The sequence below is a fragment of the Pagrus pagrus genome (assembly GCF_965226575.1).
Source record: "Pagrus pagrus genome assembly, chromosome: 4".
Lineage (NCBI taxonomy): Eukaryota > Metazoa > Chordata > Actinopteri > Spariformes > Sparidae > Pagrus > Pagrus pagrus.
Window position 1 is genome coordinate 33,685,472 of NC_140188.1, and position 19,829 is coordinate 33,705,300.

Below are 19,829 nucleotides of genomic sequence, written 5' to 3' on the forward strand. Positions count from 1 at the left end.
CATTTTCTATGGAGTAGTCTGCTGGAGCAGCAGCATCTCGGCTGCAGATAGGAAGAGACTTGATAAACTTAACAAGAAGGCCAGCTCCATGGTGGTGCAGGTGGTGGGAGAGAGCAGGATGATGGATAAGCTGTCATCGCTGCTGGTGAAGGAGTCCCACCCCCTGCAGGACACTATCACAGCACTGGGCAGCTCCTTCAGCGACAGACTGATACACCCCAAGTGTGTGAAGGCGAGGTTTCGCAGATCCAAGTGTGTGAAGGAGAGGTATGGCAGGTCCTTCCTTCCTGCTGCTGTCAGACTCCACAACCAGCACTGCTCCCAGTAGACCTTACTGTGCACTGTGCAATAAAAACTCTACACATAACCCATTTTCTCATTTTGGTTTGCACTATGTGGGCAATTTTCATACCCATATTTATTATTTATTAATAACAATTCACTGCCACACTGTTTATATGTGTACATATTATGTATATACAAGTCTATTTCTATTTCTTACCTTTTAATTATATTGTTTATTTTTTACTATTATTATTGTTTATTGTTAAATTGAACTGTCCTTTGGCTGCTGTGACACACAAATCTCCTCATTTGTGGGACTAATAAAGGAATTCTGATTCTGATTCTGATATGGGTGCATATATGTATCCCACCCTCTCCCTCCAGAGCAACTGGATGGAGAGGGTGGGATTTTTCTTTGGTTGGATACTTTGTGTACTTTGCTTGTTCTTGCTAGTTTCTACAATCTAGTTGAATGTTTTTTTTTTTTTACACATCTTTAACTTTATAAACATCAGAAAATATGTTTTTTGAAAATCCAGGCTATAGTGGCAAAACAATAGCAGGGGAAGGGTTATGAAATACTAGGAAATTAAAATTACTGACCTCTATGATAGTCACTGTGAGGTCAAACCTGTTGGCTTTTGCAAAGGGCTCAATTAAAAGAGGGGGTACAGCTGGACACCCCTATGTTGTGCCACTAGACCCTAACCCTAGACTGAGCATACAGGAGAGCAGGCATTTGTTAAGACATACTGTGTACTTTATACTCTAACTATGCAAAGTGATCAGAGATATTGTAGAAAAACAAGGGAAGCAGTAGAATAAACATCCTGCAAACAGCAGTCTACTTCTTCAAGTGAGTAAGCTCATGAGCCTGCTCATCAGGCTGAGTTTCAACTTCATCATGGCTTTCCCTTCTATTCATTGCCTCACCTGCAGCTGGGATCAGTGATGTGACTGGAATAGGTGTCCATGGGTACTGGGTCCATAGAGAGGTCAGAAATCAGTAGTGATTTTCTGTGTTTTAGGCTGCAGCGACTTCGGACCTCCTCAGATACAGTGAGCAGTGCTGCACACAAAAACAAGAAGGGATTAGAGTCACCAAAGGCAGAACCAAACCAACCAAACCAAAAACAGGTAATGGTTCATGGACTCGCTCTACATTTGTTAAGAAAAGGCCTTCAGGTACAAGAACTGACTGGATGCTGCCTACTCACAATGTTTAATAACAATAACAATAAACAACTCTTAATTCATGTCCAGCTTTTCTTTGCTCTGCAATATTTTCTCAGTAACATAGTATGATTATGATAATTAATATGAAAATGATCATAGCAGAAATTTCCCATGGTGCAAGGTGCAAGCAGTGCAGATGTAGATTTATAGATGTATAAAATGCCACTGAGTGTGTTACATACCAGCCAGATAGGCCACACTATGGGTGTTGACCTCAAACTTGTCACATTTCAGATGCTTGCTGATGAGCGCCAACAGTGTGTGCAGGATTCTCACTGTCCTTGCTACTGTGGTGGGTGATGGGTGTCTATAGCCTACAGACACAAGTTATAAAGTCATAAAGACAGACATTCAAGGACAAGATGCTGATCCAGATGTTTTTGGCACATCTGCATTAAAACAATCAGAGACAAACTCCACCCACAGATAATACTACATATAGTGCTGCTCAGCATAACGCTACCTTAAGTTCACTCTGACTTCTGTCCTGGAACACTGCAGTTGAACTGAACTATGTGCATACTTTGAAAATGAGTTTCTTAATCACACTGACAGCAGATTTATCTGTGTACTTACCATTGGTCATTGTGTTTTCTCTACAAATTGTATGTTACTGATATGAACCTCTTCACCCACTGATCCAAACATACTGTACTGAACATTGAATGACTGCTTGCAAATGCTGATCTCTATCAGTGGCTGCTTTACCTTTGAGTAGGTGGCCCACCAGTGCAAAGTTGAAGTTGGCACTGAAGTTGAGTCCCACAAAATGATCCATCTGCTTGCAGTGCCATTCTAACGGACGCCTGATCTCCATGAACACTTCTTCTGGACTCTGGAGGAGAAGAGGGGGGTGGGTCATCATTTTAAAAACATAAAAAATCCACTTTTTGCACATAGGTAGGTCTCTTCATGTACTTCATTGGTGAGTCTATGCTTCTGAAGTTTTTTTTTTGAGATTGAAATGACTTTGTGTCCAGTCTGTTAAAAGGGGCTATTGTATTTCTTTAACTAAAAGTACACATCTGCAGTCATCCTTAATGCAAGAGGCGGCAAGGCAAGGCATCATTCAGTTCCTCACTGCAAAAGCACACTTAAAAAACTTGTCAGAGTTGCATGTCTACAAAAATTCTCAGTCATCCAGGCCACAGTATATCTAGCATATCTACGTGCTATCTAAGTGTTCACTTGACAACACCTCAACCTGCTCGGTCTTCCTCCTGGATCCACACTCTTCACATATACTTTGTAATGTACTTGTCTTGTATCAGATATTTTGCCATTGTAATCTGTGTACTCTGTGATTTTGATGGTCCTATCTGTACATGCAACATTTACTACATGTCTGTTCATCCTGGGAGAGGGATCTCTCCTCTGTGGCTCTTTCTGAGGTTTCTTCCATTTTTATTCCCTGCTACAAGGGTTTTTGGGGAGTTTTTCCTTACTCTCATTGAGGTTCTAAGGACAGAGGTTGTCATAAACTGTACAGGCTGTTAAGCCCACTGAGGCAATGTGATTTGTGATTTTGAGCTATAGAAATAAAATTGACTTGAATTGACTTTAGATTCTTGAATTTGTTTCACTTCTCCCCTTCAGTTCAATTCCACTGCTCTTGTCAAAATTGTTTAACAGAAGCACTTTAATTGAAATACTGTATTAATGTACTTATGCTCTTTAACACCTTTTAATGCCATCAGAAATGCATTGGCAATGATACTACATTAAAGAGCAACTTAACACCCTTTTTTAGCGTGGCAACACCCTCCTCATAAATTCACAGAATGCATTCAAATGCATTCTTTATCACTACTAGTTGTGGGACCAGAATCAAATGGTAGTGTCAGAATGAGTCTGTACAGTACATATGGTTTTAGTGTGAAGTCACTTTTAAAATACACGGTCACATGTGTCCTCATGTGTCTCAGTGCAGTGTGTTCCATAACCAAATGAGAGAAAAAAATGACCTTGTGCTTTCTAGATTGTATAGTGTGTGTTTACCTTGTCATTAAAGACGCGCATTGTGTCCAGTGTGTGGAGGTTCTGCTCCAGCAGGGCCGTTCCAGCAGAGTAAAGGTTGACTTCATCCAGCTGTAGCACAGCTACTGCCACCCAGAACAGAGCTTTGTGCATGGGAGACTCCTGCAAACACGCACAGTGTGTGTACTAATGAACTAATGAATCCACAAAATAAGAAGCAGTTATGATGACTGTTCCTATGGAGAAGGTGCCATTCTCCTGCTCACCAACTAAACATGTTCTCTGCTAAGCTTCAACAGAAGACTGAGTGGAAAGAGAGACACATATAGTATGTGCTTTGTTCTTTTCCTGTTCAATTTTCAAATATTGAAAAATAATATTTATTTATTTGGTATAACAGAGACAATAAAGTAGGCACTGACAGCCTCAGGAAAAACACAATCAATCTGAAAACCGATGTCTCACTTTGTAAGTATTAATATTGAGCAGTAATGAACAGAGTGGTGGCATTTTGCTGTGCCTAGAATTGGATCTACAGTGGCTGTATACCTTGCTGAGTAGTGGCTGCAGCTTGGTCAGAGCAATGACTGTGGCCTCTATTAATACTTGGCTGTTGTAATTGTCGGGCCCCTTCAGACAGCTCTCCAGACCCTGACGGAAGTAACAGGAGCAAGAAGTAGGGATTATATAAAATTCATGACATAATATAACAAAAATAAATACTTATCAGGAAAAAAGAGGTTTCAACTGTGCAGTCACCATGCTAATTAACTGTTATATACGCCAAAAGAAGAAAAGATTCACTTGAAGAAAGCTTTCATTCACAATATGACATGAAAATTGTGTTAAACCCTTTGTTTCAGAATACTACTGATTTACAGAAATACAACTTATCTCAGTGAAAATGTTGAAAAGTCTTGTTTTCAGAACAAAAGGGGGATAAAATCTCTGATGAAATCTCTGATGAAATCCAAAGCCATTATGACACACACAGTTCATAGGAAGAGGATTGTCATTAGCACAATAAAGATAATCATTACTGTATATGGCATGTCTGGTTCACTGCAACTTCACAACACAAGTAAGGCTTCTTTTTGAAATATAGATATTTGGGAGACATGCACTTGTATACATATACTTGTGACACTTTTCCATGAGCAGAGACGAGAGATTTAAAATTCATGATGTTAGGTGTGAGGGGGGTTATTATTCCTCTTGCTTTCTTTCCTCTCCCCACCGTTGAACTGGTTTTCATTGAGAAATAATGGTTGTTGTTAAGCTGTGTTGAGTAGTATCATTCATCATGTCCCGAAGTCTAAAACGCACCATCTCTGAGCCTGAAGTCCACATGGCACGCCAGTCACTGAATGAAGTCAACCGCTGCTGCGGCTCATGGCTGCCATCCAGCAAACTGATTAGTTGGAGAGCTAACCACCCAAGAAACCATACTCTCTTGGAAACCAGTTCCTTCTGTTTATGTTTCTTTCCACCGTTCATTTTCCTTTCTGCACCCTAGGTTTGGACTAGTATTACGTAAATACATCCCTAGATCTGGCTAGTCCATAACAATGATATCATAACAATGCAAAGTCTACGGATTGAGCCCTAAACTGTGGGCGGAGCCAGCGGGAGAAACTCTACTGTGCATATTTAGTGGGCCTCAAACTTCTCATTGGACTGAATTGGTGCCATCTTTGGGTCTGGTGTATAGATCTTTTAGAAATCTATGGCTGAAACATGTTCATGGGTCATAGCATAGGTTTGACAGAGAGGGTCATATGAGTGAATGTGTGCTCTCACCCGGTCTATGCTGAGCAGAGGGCTGGCCTTGCTGAGGATTCGGATGATCTGCTTTATCTGGCCATGGCTCACCCTCTTGCTGATGCAGCCAAACACCACCAGTGCTCTGGGCTGGAGAGATGGGTTGTACTGGAATGCAAACCTGGAATCAAAACACACACAAATACATCACTGATTCTTGAGACTTCGCCAAAAACCTGTCCCATGAAGAAAAGTGCTAATTCTCCTGAAAATGAAAAACATTTAAAATAATTATGGTCATCCGTGGGTCTTTTGCACAAGTGTAAATTTTTTTCATGTTTGTTTATAATTTTGTAATTTACATGATTATATGTCAGCCCCGTACCCACAAAAACAGTTGTCCCAAAACAAGGGAATAACATTCTCATTGGAACAAAGTGTGTTTTTGTCACCACCATCAGATGTCAAATCATCCCTAAATGGGGCCTTGAATATAATTTAGGATCACAATAAACAGAAATGTGGCTTGTAATGTTTCATTTTAACCTCTGTATTTAAAATATCATTGATTTCTCCTTTATTTCCTTCACAAACAGGCCTACATATCCCCAATAGTGACCCCAATGACCAACATTATAAATGAATGAAGTTGCACCATTTCTCAACCATTTTATAAAATGTCACTAACAAATTAAACAGAATTAACTTCACAGTCACGGATTAAATGGTAATTCCAAGCCAGCCCCATGTCAACACCGTCAGGTGGACAGCTTTCTGTTTTAAATTAATTTGTTTACAATCGGTTCCTCCAGTGTAGTTGATCTATGAAAGTCATTATCTCTTTAAATTAAAAATTTTCTGTTTATGTCCAAAATTCTTATTTTTTATATTTAATGCTAATTATAAAAGTTGCATGACGTTAGAGTTTCTAAAGGAGTACATGTGAAGTAGTATGAACAAATTGATAAAAGTGAATATTCAACATTTAATAGAATATGTGTACTTATGGTCCAGACATAATACGTTATAAGCTCTGAATCTATGTAAGGCTAAATAAATAAAGTAATGACAGGAAAAGGCGAATTTAATCAAAAAAGTACAAACCTAGGAGGTTGCACCGAAATAGTGCATGATTGCTGAGACCCTGCTCTATCAACATATAACTTTAGATTTCTTAATACTTACACTTTTCTCTTTTCAAAATTGAAACTCAAATTCTCAAGAATCAGTGACATACATTCCATGATGCACGTTCATGTTCTAAACATAGTTGCATTAGAATAAGATGGAGGAGGTTCATACTTCTGTGCGAGCTCTGTCCACTGGTCTAACCACTTGCAGGCTGGGATGTCCCTCATACAAGCCTGGAGGAAAGAAAACACATGTTTTCAATGTGACAGATTTATAAAAATAAAAACAAGTTGTCAGTGTGTGGAAAACACTAGACCCTACAACCTCAACAGGACAAGAACAGAGAATACCACATTTGGCTGATAACCTCCCACAGAAAGTTTGCTAATCAACTTTTTAAATTTAAGCAGCTTTATACTGATAATAGAGATTAAGCATTGCTTGCTGCATTTCAGCCTTCTATTTCTTGTATTCCAGATTCAAATTAAGCATTTAAAAAACTAAATATACTATGACAAATTCTGTTATCACAGAGTACTACAGAGCCCCCTAAGGGTCATATTTTTTTAGGACTACTTTTGTGTTCCCTTGCAATACTGTTTTCCTCCAGAGCTGCTCTACATTGTCAGTGTCTCTGGGCTCTTTAGAGCTGACAGCTGACCAGTGTCCGCTGCTGCCGGCTGCCCTGCCACCGCTCTGCCACCCTGCCTGTGGCAGAGCGGTGGCAGGGCAGCCAGCAGTAGACCTAACTAGCCAAGAGTCACCACAACTGCGACAGCAAAAGTGTTGGTGTATTTACTGGCAGGGCAACGGCTTGCAATTAGCTGCATCAACTCCACCGTCGGCTGTTTGTTTTACCAACCAACCAACCATGAGAAAAACTCAAGTTTGGCTCCCTCCCTCCCTCTAGTTGTACAGTAAGACTACCAGGGTACCTACGGGTGTGGACACAGGAGGACAGCCGTGATCTGGCACTTGGCCACGGGTCCTGCCAATCTCCCTCCCTCTTGTTGTCAAGTGGACTGACGTTACCAGGGCCATGAAAATCTCTGTCAGTGTAACTGATGCTTATTATTTCCTAACTGTGTGTTCAGTGGTTAATGGATTATAAGCTTATTGCCCCGCCGGTAAACACACCAACACCTTGGCTATTGTGAGGTAACACAAAAGTAGCCCTTAAAAAAATTCTGGCCATGAACCTTAGGGGGCTCTGTAGGATACAGACATGTTTATGATATTATTTTCTGCTGAATCTGCCAACTCTTGCTGTGGGTTCCTTCATGAAATAAATGTGTTGGGGCAACAGAGAAGAAGTGAAAAACAGAAGTTGATTTGATCTTTTCTGCTGACCTCCATGATCTCCAGTAACGCCTCAGTGACAGTCTCCAGGGAGGACAGGGCAAATGTCTCCCTCTCATAGGAGCCTGGTGAGAAGGAGCGGTCTCTGTAGCTGGAGCGGAAGGCGATGACGGCCGCTGACTTGACTTTGCTGATACCAAACAGCAGGTAGAACTTGGGCAGGGAGAACTCAGTCAGGCTCAGCCTCAGAACCTGCTTTGTCTCCTCTGAAAACATTGAACACAACATCCAACATACATCCAACATTTAATTTGATAGGACACAAATTGCATTGTATTTACTGTATGTACATCCACTGTGGTGCTTGTGTGCTCCCATTGCTAACTCTAGTTTGAGTCCTCTTAGCTTTCAGATTGCTCTCATATAAGTCACCTACACCATTTCAATAGACTGTAAGACAGTTGAATTTAGGACAAGGCATATCCACACTAGGATGGGTAGGCTGTTGGTCTAATCAAACAGCTGAAGTAAGTCCTCACCACTAAAGTTGAGCTGCGAGCAGGTGCAGAGGGAGTGGATGATGTTGATAACCAAACCGTGGGTGGATGCCCTGAGGGAAAGTGGCCCGGTGGCTACCAGCAGGGTCACCACATGGAATAGGTAGGGCAAGTGGGCTGCCACATCCAGGGAATTGTTGAAGGACAGCATGAGCATGTAGCGTGCCAATATGGCGATGTCATCCCACATCAAGTGCTGCTCCAGTGTGGGCGTTGGCGACAAGCATGTCTTGTCTATGATCTTACACATCCGACCAATAACCTACCACGAAGAAAAGAGAGGACAAGCATTGAAACTCTATAGACAAAAGCCAAACTTTTTCATTCATGATGATGAAGTAACAGAAATAGGTGGAACTCAACTGTGAGGGAATGCAGGCAGAAGACTGTTGAAATTGCTTTCAAAATAATTAATTAGTTAACACAATTAACTTTTGAAAATAAAAAGGCTAGGGAGCATTTATCTTATCTCCCAGACAAGTCTAATATTGTATTCCAGTGGACTAAGGACACCACTGAATGGTTTGGCAAACGGTATTATATGGAGGCAGAAGACTGAAAATGGTGCATGTTTTTCCATTCATTCAATCCAGAAACATGATTCTGACTCAAATCAGCATCCAAGTATCGTGATAGTATTTAAACAACATATTACAGTGGGGCAGCTCACTTGGAAACGCAAATAATGGTTGAAAAGCCCAGCAGTGACATCTGTTAGTTAAGCCTGCAACAAGCCCCTTTCAAAAAAAAACTTCTGGACAACAACCAATGTTGCGTTTCAGCAACAGCCCCCCATCACAAGGTACTTGTAACCCAGCATCCTTTTCGGGACACCCTGCTGATCCACTACATTCATTGTAAATCTCCCCCAGACAGATCAGATCCCACTGGGCGGTAGTGAATGGAGGTCATGACTTTTCTGTGCAAAACTGAGTCATGACTATCTTGGAAAAGTTATGTGAACTTGCAACTCTCAAGCAAATGGTAGTTTACAAGAATATAAATATGGAAAGCTAGACAACATTGGGGTGTGTCTCCTCCAGTGTTAGCAGCTAACTAGCAAAAATTCTGTTATGTTGAACCTGTTAGCTAACAGTTGCATATTTACACATCCAGCTGAAACAGAGCAACATCATCACTTTTGGGTTGTCCCAATATTCTATTAGCTAATAGAGACCAAAAAGCTCAGTACATCTGAGGAAAATCGCAACAAGTCACACTTTTCTACACCAACTGACTGAAATTCAACTCAAGAAGAAGCTTATAGGCTGTGAGTGGAGCAAGCTTTAGTTTACCCTCAGCTTACTCTGGGGACTTAATGTAGCTTCACATAAGATAAAAATAACTTCTCATTCTCCAAAACCTATATGACTAAAATAAAGGACATCACTTAAAAAACTGAAAAGGAACTTCAATCTACTGTGCCAAAACTAGACCCCGGCCGATATTTGATATTTGGGGGTGATGCAATACCGATATTCGGGAATAAAAACTATATATCAATATATAGATATCAGTATATCAGTCGACATATGCATTTTTTGCAATGATGCCTCAAATGTGGTTATCAAAAACTTGTGACAAAGAAATGTAACAGAGGCAGGATATTTAACAGTACAAACTTCAAGGTCTAAATTTTTTTCAGATATTTATATTTATAATTCAAGATTATCTTAGAAAACATATACCCAACTTTTAAATCATACACAAGCACGAGTCCCTGGAGGCAAAACATTTTTTATCCTGTTACCAGTTTCCCTCCCCCTTTTTTTTTTTTTTTTTAAATCGGATCCTAAAAAGCAGATTTCTGATGAACACAGCAGACATGGGAAGAGGAGCTGTAGAATTTAAGAATTAGGTTCGGGATGAATATCTGACAGGTATATATAGCCCCTTTAACATAGGAACTCCGGACAATATTCAGAGATCAGATCAGGATATTGTCCACATTTGCTTGTTCACACATGCAGCACACAACAGGAGATTGTCAGTGCCAGACATGTTCACACATGTTGGAAATACTTAGTATGTTTTGGGTGAGGGGCAGTGCCTGGGTAGGAGGCTTCAGACTGCTTTGTGATGATGACTGTTTTTGCTTGATATTAACACTACATGCATTTGGACGTATTCGCAATATCAATGAAAGAGTGGACAGTAATATACAGGCAAGCAGAGAAGAGTAGGAAGCAGCTACACTCCAAGATCCCACCACAGAAATTGAGACCAAGCGGGGAAATATTCTGGGCAGATGTTTTGTAGAACTTTTGACGATGAGCAGTTCAAATTGCTTGATGAATGTCAGACATAATTTAGAGTTAAGTTTTAAATACAGTTTAAAAAATGTACATAGAATCTGGAATAATAGAGTCTTCTATGTTGTCTAAAATGGCTGAAACAAACTTTACTGGAAATTATAAATTACCCAAAGCACCTTTTTCCAAGTTATAATCTCTAAAAAATGTAGTTTTCATATAGTCATGTCAGACAGCCTATACAACGATACCACTCTAGTTTTGAGAGACCAGTATCAGCAAATGATTCGCAGCAAAAACCTGAAAGATGTCAGAGACTTACTGACAAATATGACTCTAATGAAGCAATCCACAATGAATACCCACGGTTAGCAATGCATGTCTTTCTGGATATGGAGCTGATACATATGACAATATGGCTATGGTTATCGCCAGTTAGAAAATAGCATTATTCAATTCTTGGGTGACAAAGAGTTCAAGAGCAGCAGACAAGGCTCCATTGTGCTCAGTAGGTTGTCCTACCATGACATCAGACTGTGACCCTATGTATAACACCAGCACAAACACTCATGTATCGTTCAACAGTATGTGTACATGTACACTTGTTAATTTGATAATCCTAAAGTGAATTCAGTACTGTACTTTGGTATAACTACAGAAAATCACTGAGGGGAGGAGCACTTCAACTTAAACAATGACTGGATTTTTCAGTCAACAATCTTCACAATGGCTACTATTCAGTGCAGTACTGTTGTCTGCCATAATAGGAGCCAGGGCCTGACTTTTCTATTGTGTCTGCCTGTGTTTGTTGTGTTTGTTTATCTGAGTAGTGTGCTGAATTTAGATCCAGAGTACACAGATGATGGGTAGTGAGTGGATGAATTTGTCTCTTTGGATACTCTAAGGAGTGGTTTTAAGCTTTGGATTTATTCCTCCACAAGTAAGTAAGTCATTATTGCATTTAACGCTCATTTCTCCCACCAGGTACTGTTTAATTTCTGTACCAGTTTGACACTGGTGTGAGAAATAAGCATAGCTACCAATAGAAAAGTTTAGTTGATTGATTGATTGATTTATCTTGTCAATTGGGTATAAATAATAAAATCCTGCCAATGCTGTTGGTGTAACACTTACTTTAATAATATATGATGTATTAGTCAGACTAGATGTTATATCAGGTCAGTAGAAACATTTCAAGATACAAGTACGGATTACAGTTATGTTGCCTAAAATACTGTGTCAAACTGGTCTAGATAGCTGAGAATGGTGGTATTTGTATTCAGTCCCGCAATCTCAAGAGGGAAGAAAAACTGAGGGGATGTGAAATCAAACTGCTTTTTAATTTTTTTTAAATGTAAATGAAGCATTCTGGTGCATTTTGAGATTAAATTAGAGGTAATGCCATTTCAGCTCTATCTGCTGTGTCAAAAGAAGTTGTCAGTGGCATAGCAGAGATGCACTAAACTACAGTAATTCAGCTCACCTCTTTACGCCCGAGTGCATTTCTGTATTTTGGCCAGAATCAAGTTAGCATGCGATTGCTGTTGCTCCTTAGTCTTTTTCTTCCTCAACCACTTTGCTGCATTTGAGAAATGGCTGGCAGTGAAACCTCACCCATTAGTGCAACACACACTGTGTCAGTTGATGCATTGGCACATACAGCCTGATCCATATAGACAGAAATAGTTGAGGTGTTGTAGCAGCAAACACTGAATATCCTTGTTGATATGTGCAATACACGTAAACCTGCTCCACCTTATTGCAAATGTGGTAAAAAAAAAAAAAAATTAAATTAAAAAAAAATTCCAAGACATATTGGTGTGTGGAACTTTGAAGGGGCAGATGTTTTGACATGCAACATGTCCTGCTGGCTACACTGCCTTGAGAAGCAAATCACTCACATTGGTAGGCAGTTGTTTAGTTCAACAAGCTGATGTTACTGTAGCGTAGTTAAACAGCAGCATTTACAGTAGAAGCAACTGAGAACAGAAAGGGCTGATCTCAGTTTGTACCTAAATGTATGGTCAAGTGGGATCCTACATGAGTACAGGTGTGTGTCTGTTTGCTCAGGGTGAGCATGGCTGAGATGACCAACATTTACTTGGAGTACTAACACCATGCAGATGTTTTGTTGATGAAGTTTCTCAGTCATCCAGGTCATGGTAATTCTAAGTGTTGTATCATAGGGAACTGGACTCTCTCATCCAAGAGGCTTCTTCAGCTCTAAATAACTGGAGGGGAGTTGCAGGCTTTTAAACTCTGTGTGGGAGTGTCCTTACAGAGTCATTAAGAACACGTGTGAGCTCTGAGTTTCAGAGTTGTTGGGGCCACTTGTGGGTCATTGACCCAACCAGCCTTCTTGTGGGTTGCTAGGGCTAGGTGAGCCCAGGTGTGAATGGTTGTTAAGCTGTCTAGGGAGAGAACTCAGTACTGCATTGTAGTTGGGTGATAAGTAATGTCGCAGGCCACCTCCTCTGTTCAAAGACGGCCGTTCCAATTTGACATATATGGATTCCTTTACTCCTATTTCAAACCATCGGTCTTCTCTGGCCAAGATATTTACATTGTTGTCCTCAAAGGAATGATTTTTCTCCTTTAGATGTCAGTGGACAGCAGAGTCTTGAACTGAGGAGTTGGCCCTCCTGTGTTGTGTTCGTTTATGGAGAGGTTGTTTTGTCTCCCCAATGTACAAATCTGTGCAGTCCTGGCTGCATTGAACAGCATAAACTACATTACTGTGTTTATGCCTGGGTGTTTTGTCCTTAGGATGGACACGTTTCTGCCTCAGCGTGTTGGTAGGTTTAAAGTGAACTGGGATATGATGTTTCTTGAAGATCCTCCTGAGTTTCTCAGATGTTCCCACGACATAAAGAATGACGATGTTGTTAGGTTTCTCTGTCTCCTCCTCTCCGTCTGCTCTGGATCATGTAGAGGTTTTTGCTCCCCTGATGTGCTTCTGTTCCTTCTCCGTCCCCTCTGTCTTTGTGGGCATGGTCTCAGCCCAATGGTTTAGGGTTCTGATGACTCCCAGCTCCAGTGGGTGATGAGAGTCAAACAGCAAGTACTGATCTGTGTGTAGGCTTTCTGTACACCTCAATGTTGAGGCTTCTGTCTTCTTCAATGTGTACTGCACAGTCCAAGAAGGGCAGACTGTCTCCTCTGACATCTTCCTGTGTGAACTCGATGTTATTATCCACTACATTTATATGTTCTGTGAAGGCTTCCACTTCCCTTGTTCTGATTTTGACCCAGGTGTCGTCCACATACCTGAACCAGTGGCTAGGAGCAGTTCCTGTTAAGATAATCAAGGCTCTGCTCTCAACTTCTTCCATGTAGAGGGTGGCCACTATTGGGGACACTGGTGAGCCCATGACACAGTCGTGCTTCTGTCTGTAGAAACCTTCACTGTACTGGAAGTAGGTGGTCATCAGACAGAGGTCAAGTATGACACAAATGTAGTCTGGGGTGAAGTTGGTTCTGCTTGACAGAGTGCTGTCCTGTAGCAGGTGTTTCTTCACCGTGTTTACCACTACTTGAGTGGGAATGCATGTAAAAAGTGAGGTGACATCAAAAGAAACCATTGTTTCATCTTATATATCTTATATAATAATATTATTATATTACCTGAATATGTAAGCGCAATGATTATAACAATAATCGTGTAAATGAGGCAGGTATTGCTGAACACTGATTCATGATTATCATTCAGGCAGAAGGGGAAAATTATGAAGCACATGAAGTTCCCCTGCAACTTCATGTGCGTGTCGCACAGTAACGTATAGGGTGCTCAGACTTCAATAAACAAAATGTATCAATGATAACATACAAGTTGAGTACAGGTAACTCTGCTGATGTGTTCCAGCATGTAATAGCTCACAAGTAGAGAGTCTCACCTTGCTTGAGACCAGTTTCACATTCCCTGACGCCAGAGCCACTGCCGTATCAGCCATGACCTCTGCTTTGATGGAGCCCAGGCCTCCTGTGGCACTGGTTTTAATAAAGCTGTCCAACACTACATCCAACAGGTCTGTTATCTGAACACAAGGAGAAAGTTAGAGGTCAAATCCACAACACATTTTTACTTACCAAGCTGTTAGTGTGGTAGACTCACCTGGCCCAGGCTACCCCAGATCTTAGCCTGGATGGAGGGATACATCTGCTTTTCATTGATAGTCATAGTGATGAGTTTGTCCAAAATGGCAGTGACGCGCTGGCGCTTGGCGTCATCGTTGTGCTTACAGAAGCGAACCAGGTTGAGCAGCCACGGTGTCATATATTCCAGGCAGAGATGCTTGAGCTCAATACCTGCAATAGAAATATGACACCAATTACACATCTTGCAGTTTACTCGCATGATGTCAGGAAGTCAGCAATATGACCTGGAGGTGTGGAATGGAGGGGCTGTATTTACCCAGCATGAAAGAAATGATGCCAACGGTTGCATTATGGTATATATAGGTTCCCTACAATGTGGATATTGAGGTTTTTGGTCAAAGACATCATAATTTTTGATTATGTCGTCCAGTCCTCAAATTTATGAAGTGCTTTTGATGAGATTTCAATTACAGCCTAAAAATATTGCAATATTATTTTAAGGCCACATGGCCCTGCCCTACTAAAAGGACTTACTGGACTTGCTGAAGCCTGAAATGCACTCCTCCAGAAACTCCAGTGTCAGATGCGGCTCATTGGCAGCCAAAGTCTTGCTGATGGAGACTATGAAAAGGGTGTTGTTGGCTGGGATGCAGAGGCCAGACGTCTCTAGCAGCTGGCCCTCTATTTTTAGGTTGAAGGTGCAAGTCAAAGCACACAATAGATTGTAAGCCGCAGACCTGAATGTGGGATGAACAACAAGTTAGGGGTGTTAAGTCAAGACAAGAGTAGTGCAAAAAAAAAAAAGTGGTGTAAAGTTTTAACATACTCGGTTTTCTTTTTTACCTTAAACGTTCTTGCAAAATAAAAGCTTCTCCATGTAGCGTAATTTAAATCAAGTTGAGGTATTTCTACCTTTGCACTCTAAACCAGAGGATGTGAAATGTTATCTACAAATCCTGAACAAAAGAACAGCAGAACAGCAAAACAATGACCAGATGAACCTTCTCTGAAAAGTGCTTGTGGCATTTTAGACAACGATATAGATTTGACTTTAGTTTGGATTCTGGAGTACAGAGCAGAAATCACAACTCGTCTGGCAAATGAAAAATCCTTGGTATCTCTCAGCACCTTTTCTTTTGCTGCCACACTTTTGTGGGCAGCTAAGGATAACATGTTTTCTTGGTTAAAAAATCTTGCTAGAATAACTCTACATGCCCTGCAGGACTGACCTGAGGCTTGGATCAGAACTGCCCAGGTTCAGCAGAGCGATGTTGAGCAGAGTGCCGGGAACATCTTTTGGGCGGATCTTAGTATGCTGTGGAATGGAATCAGGCTGCGACAGTTCCCAGCGTGTTCGGATGTGGATGATGGACTGAACGATGGCGTCACACTCCTGGTGCATGAACGTTAGTGGAGTGCCCTGGTTTGCCATTGTGAGTGTGAACTGGCTCTCATCGACAAGACAGATCTCTTCAATCTCTGAGGCATAGTAGACGTCGTTGAGGAAGACGGGCTGGCCAAGGACACGTGTCCGCTCAGCTGAGGTCACCTGAACTGCTGTTGAGCCCACCTGAACAGCAAGAAAACATACAAAGTTTTAGGAAAGGGGCTCTCATTTGATATCAGTTCTAACTTTCACTAATCTAATCCTTTCAGTCTTTAAAGGATAACTACCCTTTTTTACAACCTGGACCTTATTTCTAGCATAAAATACGATGCTTTACTCACCCAGATAACTTTGGTGTCATTTGGCGTCGTTCGGACGAAATTAGATCCAGTGTAGCGCCGCGTATATCCATATAATGCGAGTGATCCAGGCACCGATGCGCAGCCTCTATAACGCATTATCTGCCACGAAACTAGTTCATTTGACCAATATTTTGTTACAATACGCTCGTGCTATTCCCCTCTGAGTCTGGGCTCGTCTATTGTCAACATCCGGGGTCTGTAGGTTGCCCTACTACCTCTGACCTGGAAGATGTCGTCTCTGAGCTGCGCGCGCACCCGCGACAGCCCGGCTTGTTCACCTGTAGCTGCTACTGCTAGTTTGACCCCGGATGTTGATAACAGACAAGCCCGGACTCAGAGGGGAATAGCACTAGCATATCGTAACAAAATATTGGTGAAATGAACTAGTTTCGTGGCAGATAATGAGTTATAGAGGCTGTGTTTCAGTGCCCCGTCACTCCTATTATATGGATATACTGGCGCTACACTGTATCTAATTTTGTCCGAACGACTTCAAATGACACCAAAGTTATCTGGGTGAGTAAATGATCATATTTTATGCTAGAAATAAGGTCCAGGTTGTAAAAAACGGTAGTTATCCTTTAAGTGTGCATAGCACCTTTTAGTACAAACTGCTATGGCTCGATCCTCACCTTTATCGAAACCTTGGTGTCTTTGTGGGCCAGTTTGAGGGCATTGTGGAATACTTTAAGGTCTTCCTCCAGGGTCAGTGTGGCTGCAGGCAGCTTCTGTTGGTCAGGTTCGATGTGCTCGGCCAGCTTAGCCGGAGAGTCAATGAACTGAAGCCGTTTGCTGCCCTTCAATCCCGTCAGCAGCCGCTCATGGTACTTGGTGTACTCCCTTACCCAGGTGTTGCAGTTGTAGACATAGACAGCTGCTACATTCTCATAGGCAAAGCCAGGAAAGACCACAAACCACTTAGACAGGAAGTCGGTCTTGAAGCGATTGCTAGGTCCTACATGTGTTAAGTCTACTACTATCTCGTAGGGCTTAGCGTAGTAGGGTTTGAGGGTGAGGAGGACATGGTAGATGAGCAAGTCACCATTGATCTGGCCTGTTTTGAACCTGAAGAAAGGAGAACATTTCAGAAAAGTACAAATTAATATTCAGCCCATCTGCAGCAATTGGTACATTATAGTGTTAGGGGTTAGTTTTGTACACATGTGCCTGCCTAAAATTGTTCATAGCATGATATGTGTCACTAGCAAAAGCCATTTTGGTTTCCGATGAACTACACTTCTTTTTTGTCTGTCATTTCTTGTAAATTCTCAAGCACCTGCGGTATCAAACCAAAGGCCCTGAAATAACCAGACCAGAAAAAGACCCAGAAAGGGGGTCAGGAAGTGAGTTCAGAGCATCTCAAGAGTCTGACTGCAGCAGGCGTCTCACTGCATCCCTCCACCAAGACCTCAAATAAGACTACTTGAAGTAAGTATTGTCAATACAAGATCTTTGATCACACGAAATGTGAAACTTTACTGAATATGATTGAAAAATCAGAAAGTAGCAAACTTAATTGTAAAATCAACTTTCTGGTCACAATTATTTGCAAAGACACATTCTATGCAAGTACTTCAGTCGTAGCTTTATCAGGGCTAAGAGCAATTCAGTACACTTACATTTACTTGAAACAGTTTAGTTGTAGGCTGTGAGAGATGCAGATGGTCTATGTTTCTGAATTGGATTTCTCTTTCTATATTAGTTTTTAGAATTTCAGATCATAATGGAAGGCACCAGAACCTCTCTCTGGCTGTTTCTCCTGCTCAACCAGCTGCCGTTCTGTCCTACTGATGCAGACCAACAACTTTCAACCACGCAGCTTTATTCGCACACAACAGAAGATCATGCTGGCAGCTCAACCCCTGATGTGGAGCCCAGCCTCACTACCATTGACCTCACAAACTCTGATACAGAAACAAATGGCACTCGTGGTGACTGCTTGATTGACACTGAGATGGGTCTGATTGCTATAGGTTCAGCAGGGGGGCTGATTGTCTGCCTGCTGGTTGCCACTGTGGTACTGGCATTCCAGGTCTGCAACCTTCAGCGCCGGGTTTATGCCCCCCGAACTTCTCGGTCTAACATGGACTTGGTGACCGGTACAGGCTACTGGGGCACTGACCAGCCAGATGTCGGGGGACTAGTTGGTCCGTGTGATGCCAGTGTCATGCTTGAGGAGGTGAGAGTAAGCAATATGGAGGAAGACAAACTGGCCGAAATACGAGAGGCAAGGGAAGAGGCTGGAGCAGGACTTGAGGAAGGGGCCACAGCAATGGCTTTTGATCCTAAAGAAAAGGCCTGTCACATGCCAAGCTGCAGCTCCAGGGACTCCTGTCTGGAGATTCCCAGGGATCTAGAGGACATGCCCCTTGTTGTGTGAGTTAACCTGACCTCGGTAAAATCCAGCCCTAGACACAAACAGCAACCTCTTAGTTCAGCTTTGTTGTGGTTTAATTTTGTTTATTTCACCTCACAGAATTGAATCAAAACCTCAATAAAATTAGGGCTGCCTGGGTATTGTTTGAAATTTGGAATATTAGTGCCAATACAACTTAGTTTTCCTATCTATTCAAAGGGAGTCAGTAAGTAAACAAGCTTACAAATGGGACAAAGCATTTAATGCCAGCTTTCAAGACTCAGTCCTATTGACATTTTTTCAGTAACAAAGAAGTACTATGGTTCAACGCCCGTCCTAGTAATGTGTATATATTTTGATGTATAATGCTACCCGTCAGAATTTCAAATTCAAAATATCTATACCTTTTAGAAAAAGGGCATAAGTAGTTTAATTACACATTTTAACACAACTTTTTAACACCTGACATGATATGCTACATATTTTGTACACACTTGCTTAACAACTGCAACTTAAGACTTTTTGATTTGGCTCAATTGTCTTGTTTCACAACATAACTGAGTGGGCACAATTTAAGTAGATCAACACATTTTTTAGGAGATCCCAGGATCCAATCCTTGATCTTACACCAGGGACGTCATGCCTTGCCAAAGCCATGTTGAAATGATGGCAATGATGGTTATAAAGTTGTATACGATGGTTGCTAACAGTCCTTGTTGTATTAATAAATCTCTGTTGAACTCTGCTTCTGTTCATTTAGCTATCTGCAAACTCTTACTTGTTCTGAAGACTTTCAAATACTACTGTTCTATCATTGCTTTTGTGTACAAGAAGCACAGCCTATTAACGTGTCAGGTTTTGAATAAAAGGATTTTTGCATTGTACCCATGTCTTTTGTTTCAAATTAATATTCACAATTTAAGTTACTATCCCTATATTTATATTGGCTTTTTCAGGGAGAGTAGAGTTATTACAAAAGAATTTAAGCATAAATATATATTAAATAATGTGAATGACTAGATGTGACTGATCTAAAATCCCTTACTACAGGTGTTTTTGTTGCAATCATAAAGATACATGCATTTTAGAAGATTTAACACAGTCTCCTGGTCATCAGAATGAGCCCAATAT

The 19,829-nt window shown here is 41.2% G+C and overlaps 1 protein-coding gene and 1 long non-coding RNA gene across 7 annotated transcripts in view; one reads left to right on the top strand and one right to left on the bottom strand.

The window, feature by feature from the left end:
• Window positions 1–19,829, bottom strand: part of nf1a (neurofibromin 1a) — a 224,814-nt gene that overhangs the window by 16,720 nt on the left and 188,265 nt on the right. For all 6 annotated transcript variants that reach the window (XM_084350867.1, XM_084350866.1, XM_084350865.1 and 3 more), the window contains 14 exons: window positions 16,975–17,407; window positions 15,823–16,163; window positions 15,128–15,330; window positions 14,610–14,803; window positions 14,392–14,532; window positions 8,229–8,508; window positions 7,741–7,955; window positions 6,562–6,623; window positions 5,299–5,440; window positions 4,048–4,149; window positions 3,520–3,660; window positions 2,230–2,356; window positions 1,704–1,835; window positions 1,219–1,354 (listed from right to left, as the gene is read on the bottom strand). In XM_084350867.1, the coding sequence (XP_084206993.1) occupies window positions 1,219–1,354; window positions 1,704–1,835; window positions 2,230–2,356; window positions 3,520–3,660; window positions 4,048–4,149; window positions 5,299–5,440; window positions 6,562–6,623; window positions 7,741–7,955; window positions 8,229–8,508; window positions 14,392–14,532; window positions 14,610–14,803; window positions 15,128–15,330; window positions 15,823–16,163; window positions 16,975–17,407 (2,649 nt within the window). The remainder of the gene's footprint in view (window positions 1–1,218; window positions 1,355–1,703; window positions 1,836–2,229; window positions 2,357–3,519; window positions 3,661–4,047; window positions 4,150–5,298; window positions 5,441–6,561; window positions 6,624–7,740; window positions 7,956–8,228; window positions 8,509–14,391; window positions 14,533–14,609; window positions 14,804–15,127; window positions 15,331–15,822; window positions 16,164–16,974; window positions 17,408–19,829) is intronic.
• LOC311256082 lies at window positions 11,246–19,582 on the top strand. Its single transcript, XR_014622439.1, has 3 exons — window positions 11,246–11,438; window positions 17,616–17,770; window positions 18,045–19,582. It is a non-coding gene; the product is annotated as an uncharacterized lncRNA (long non-coding RNA).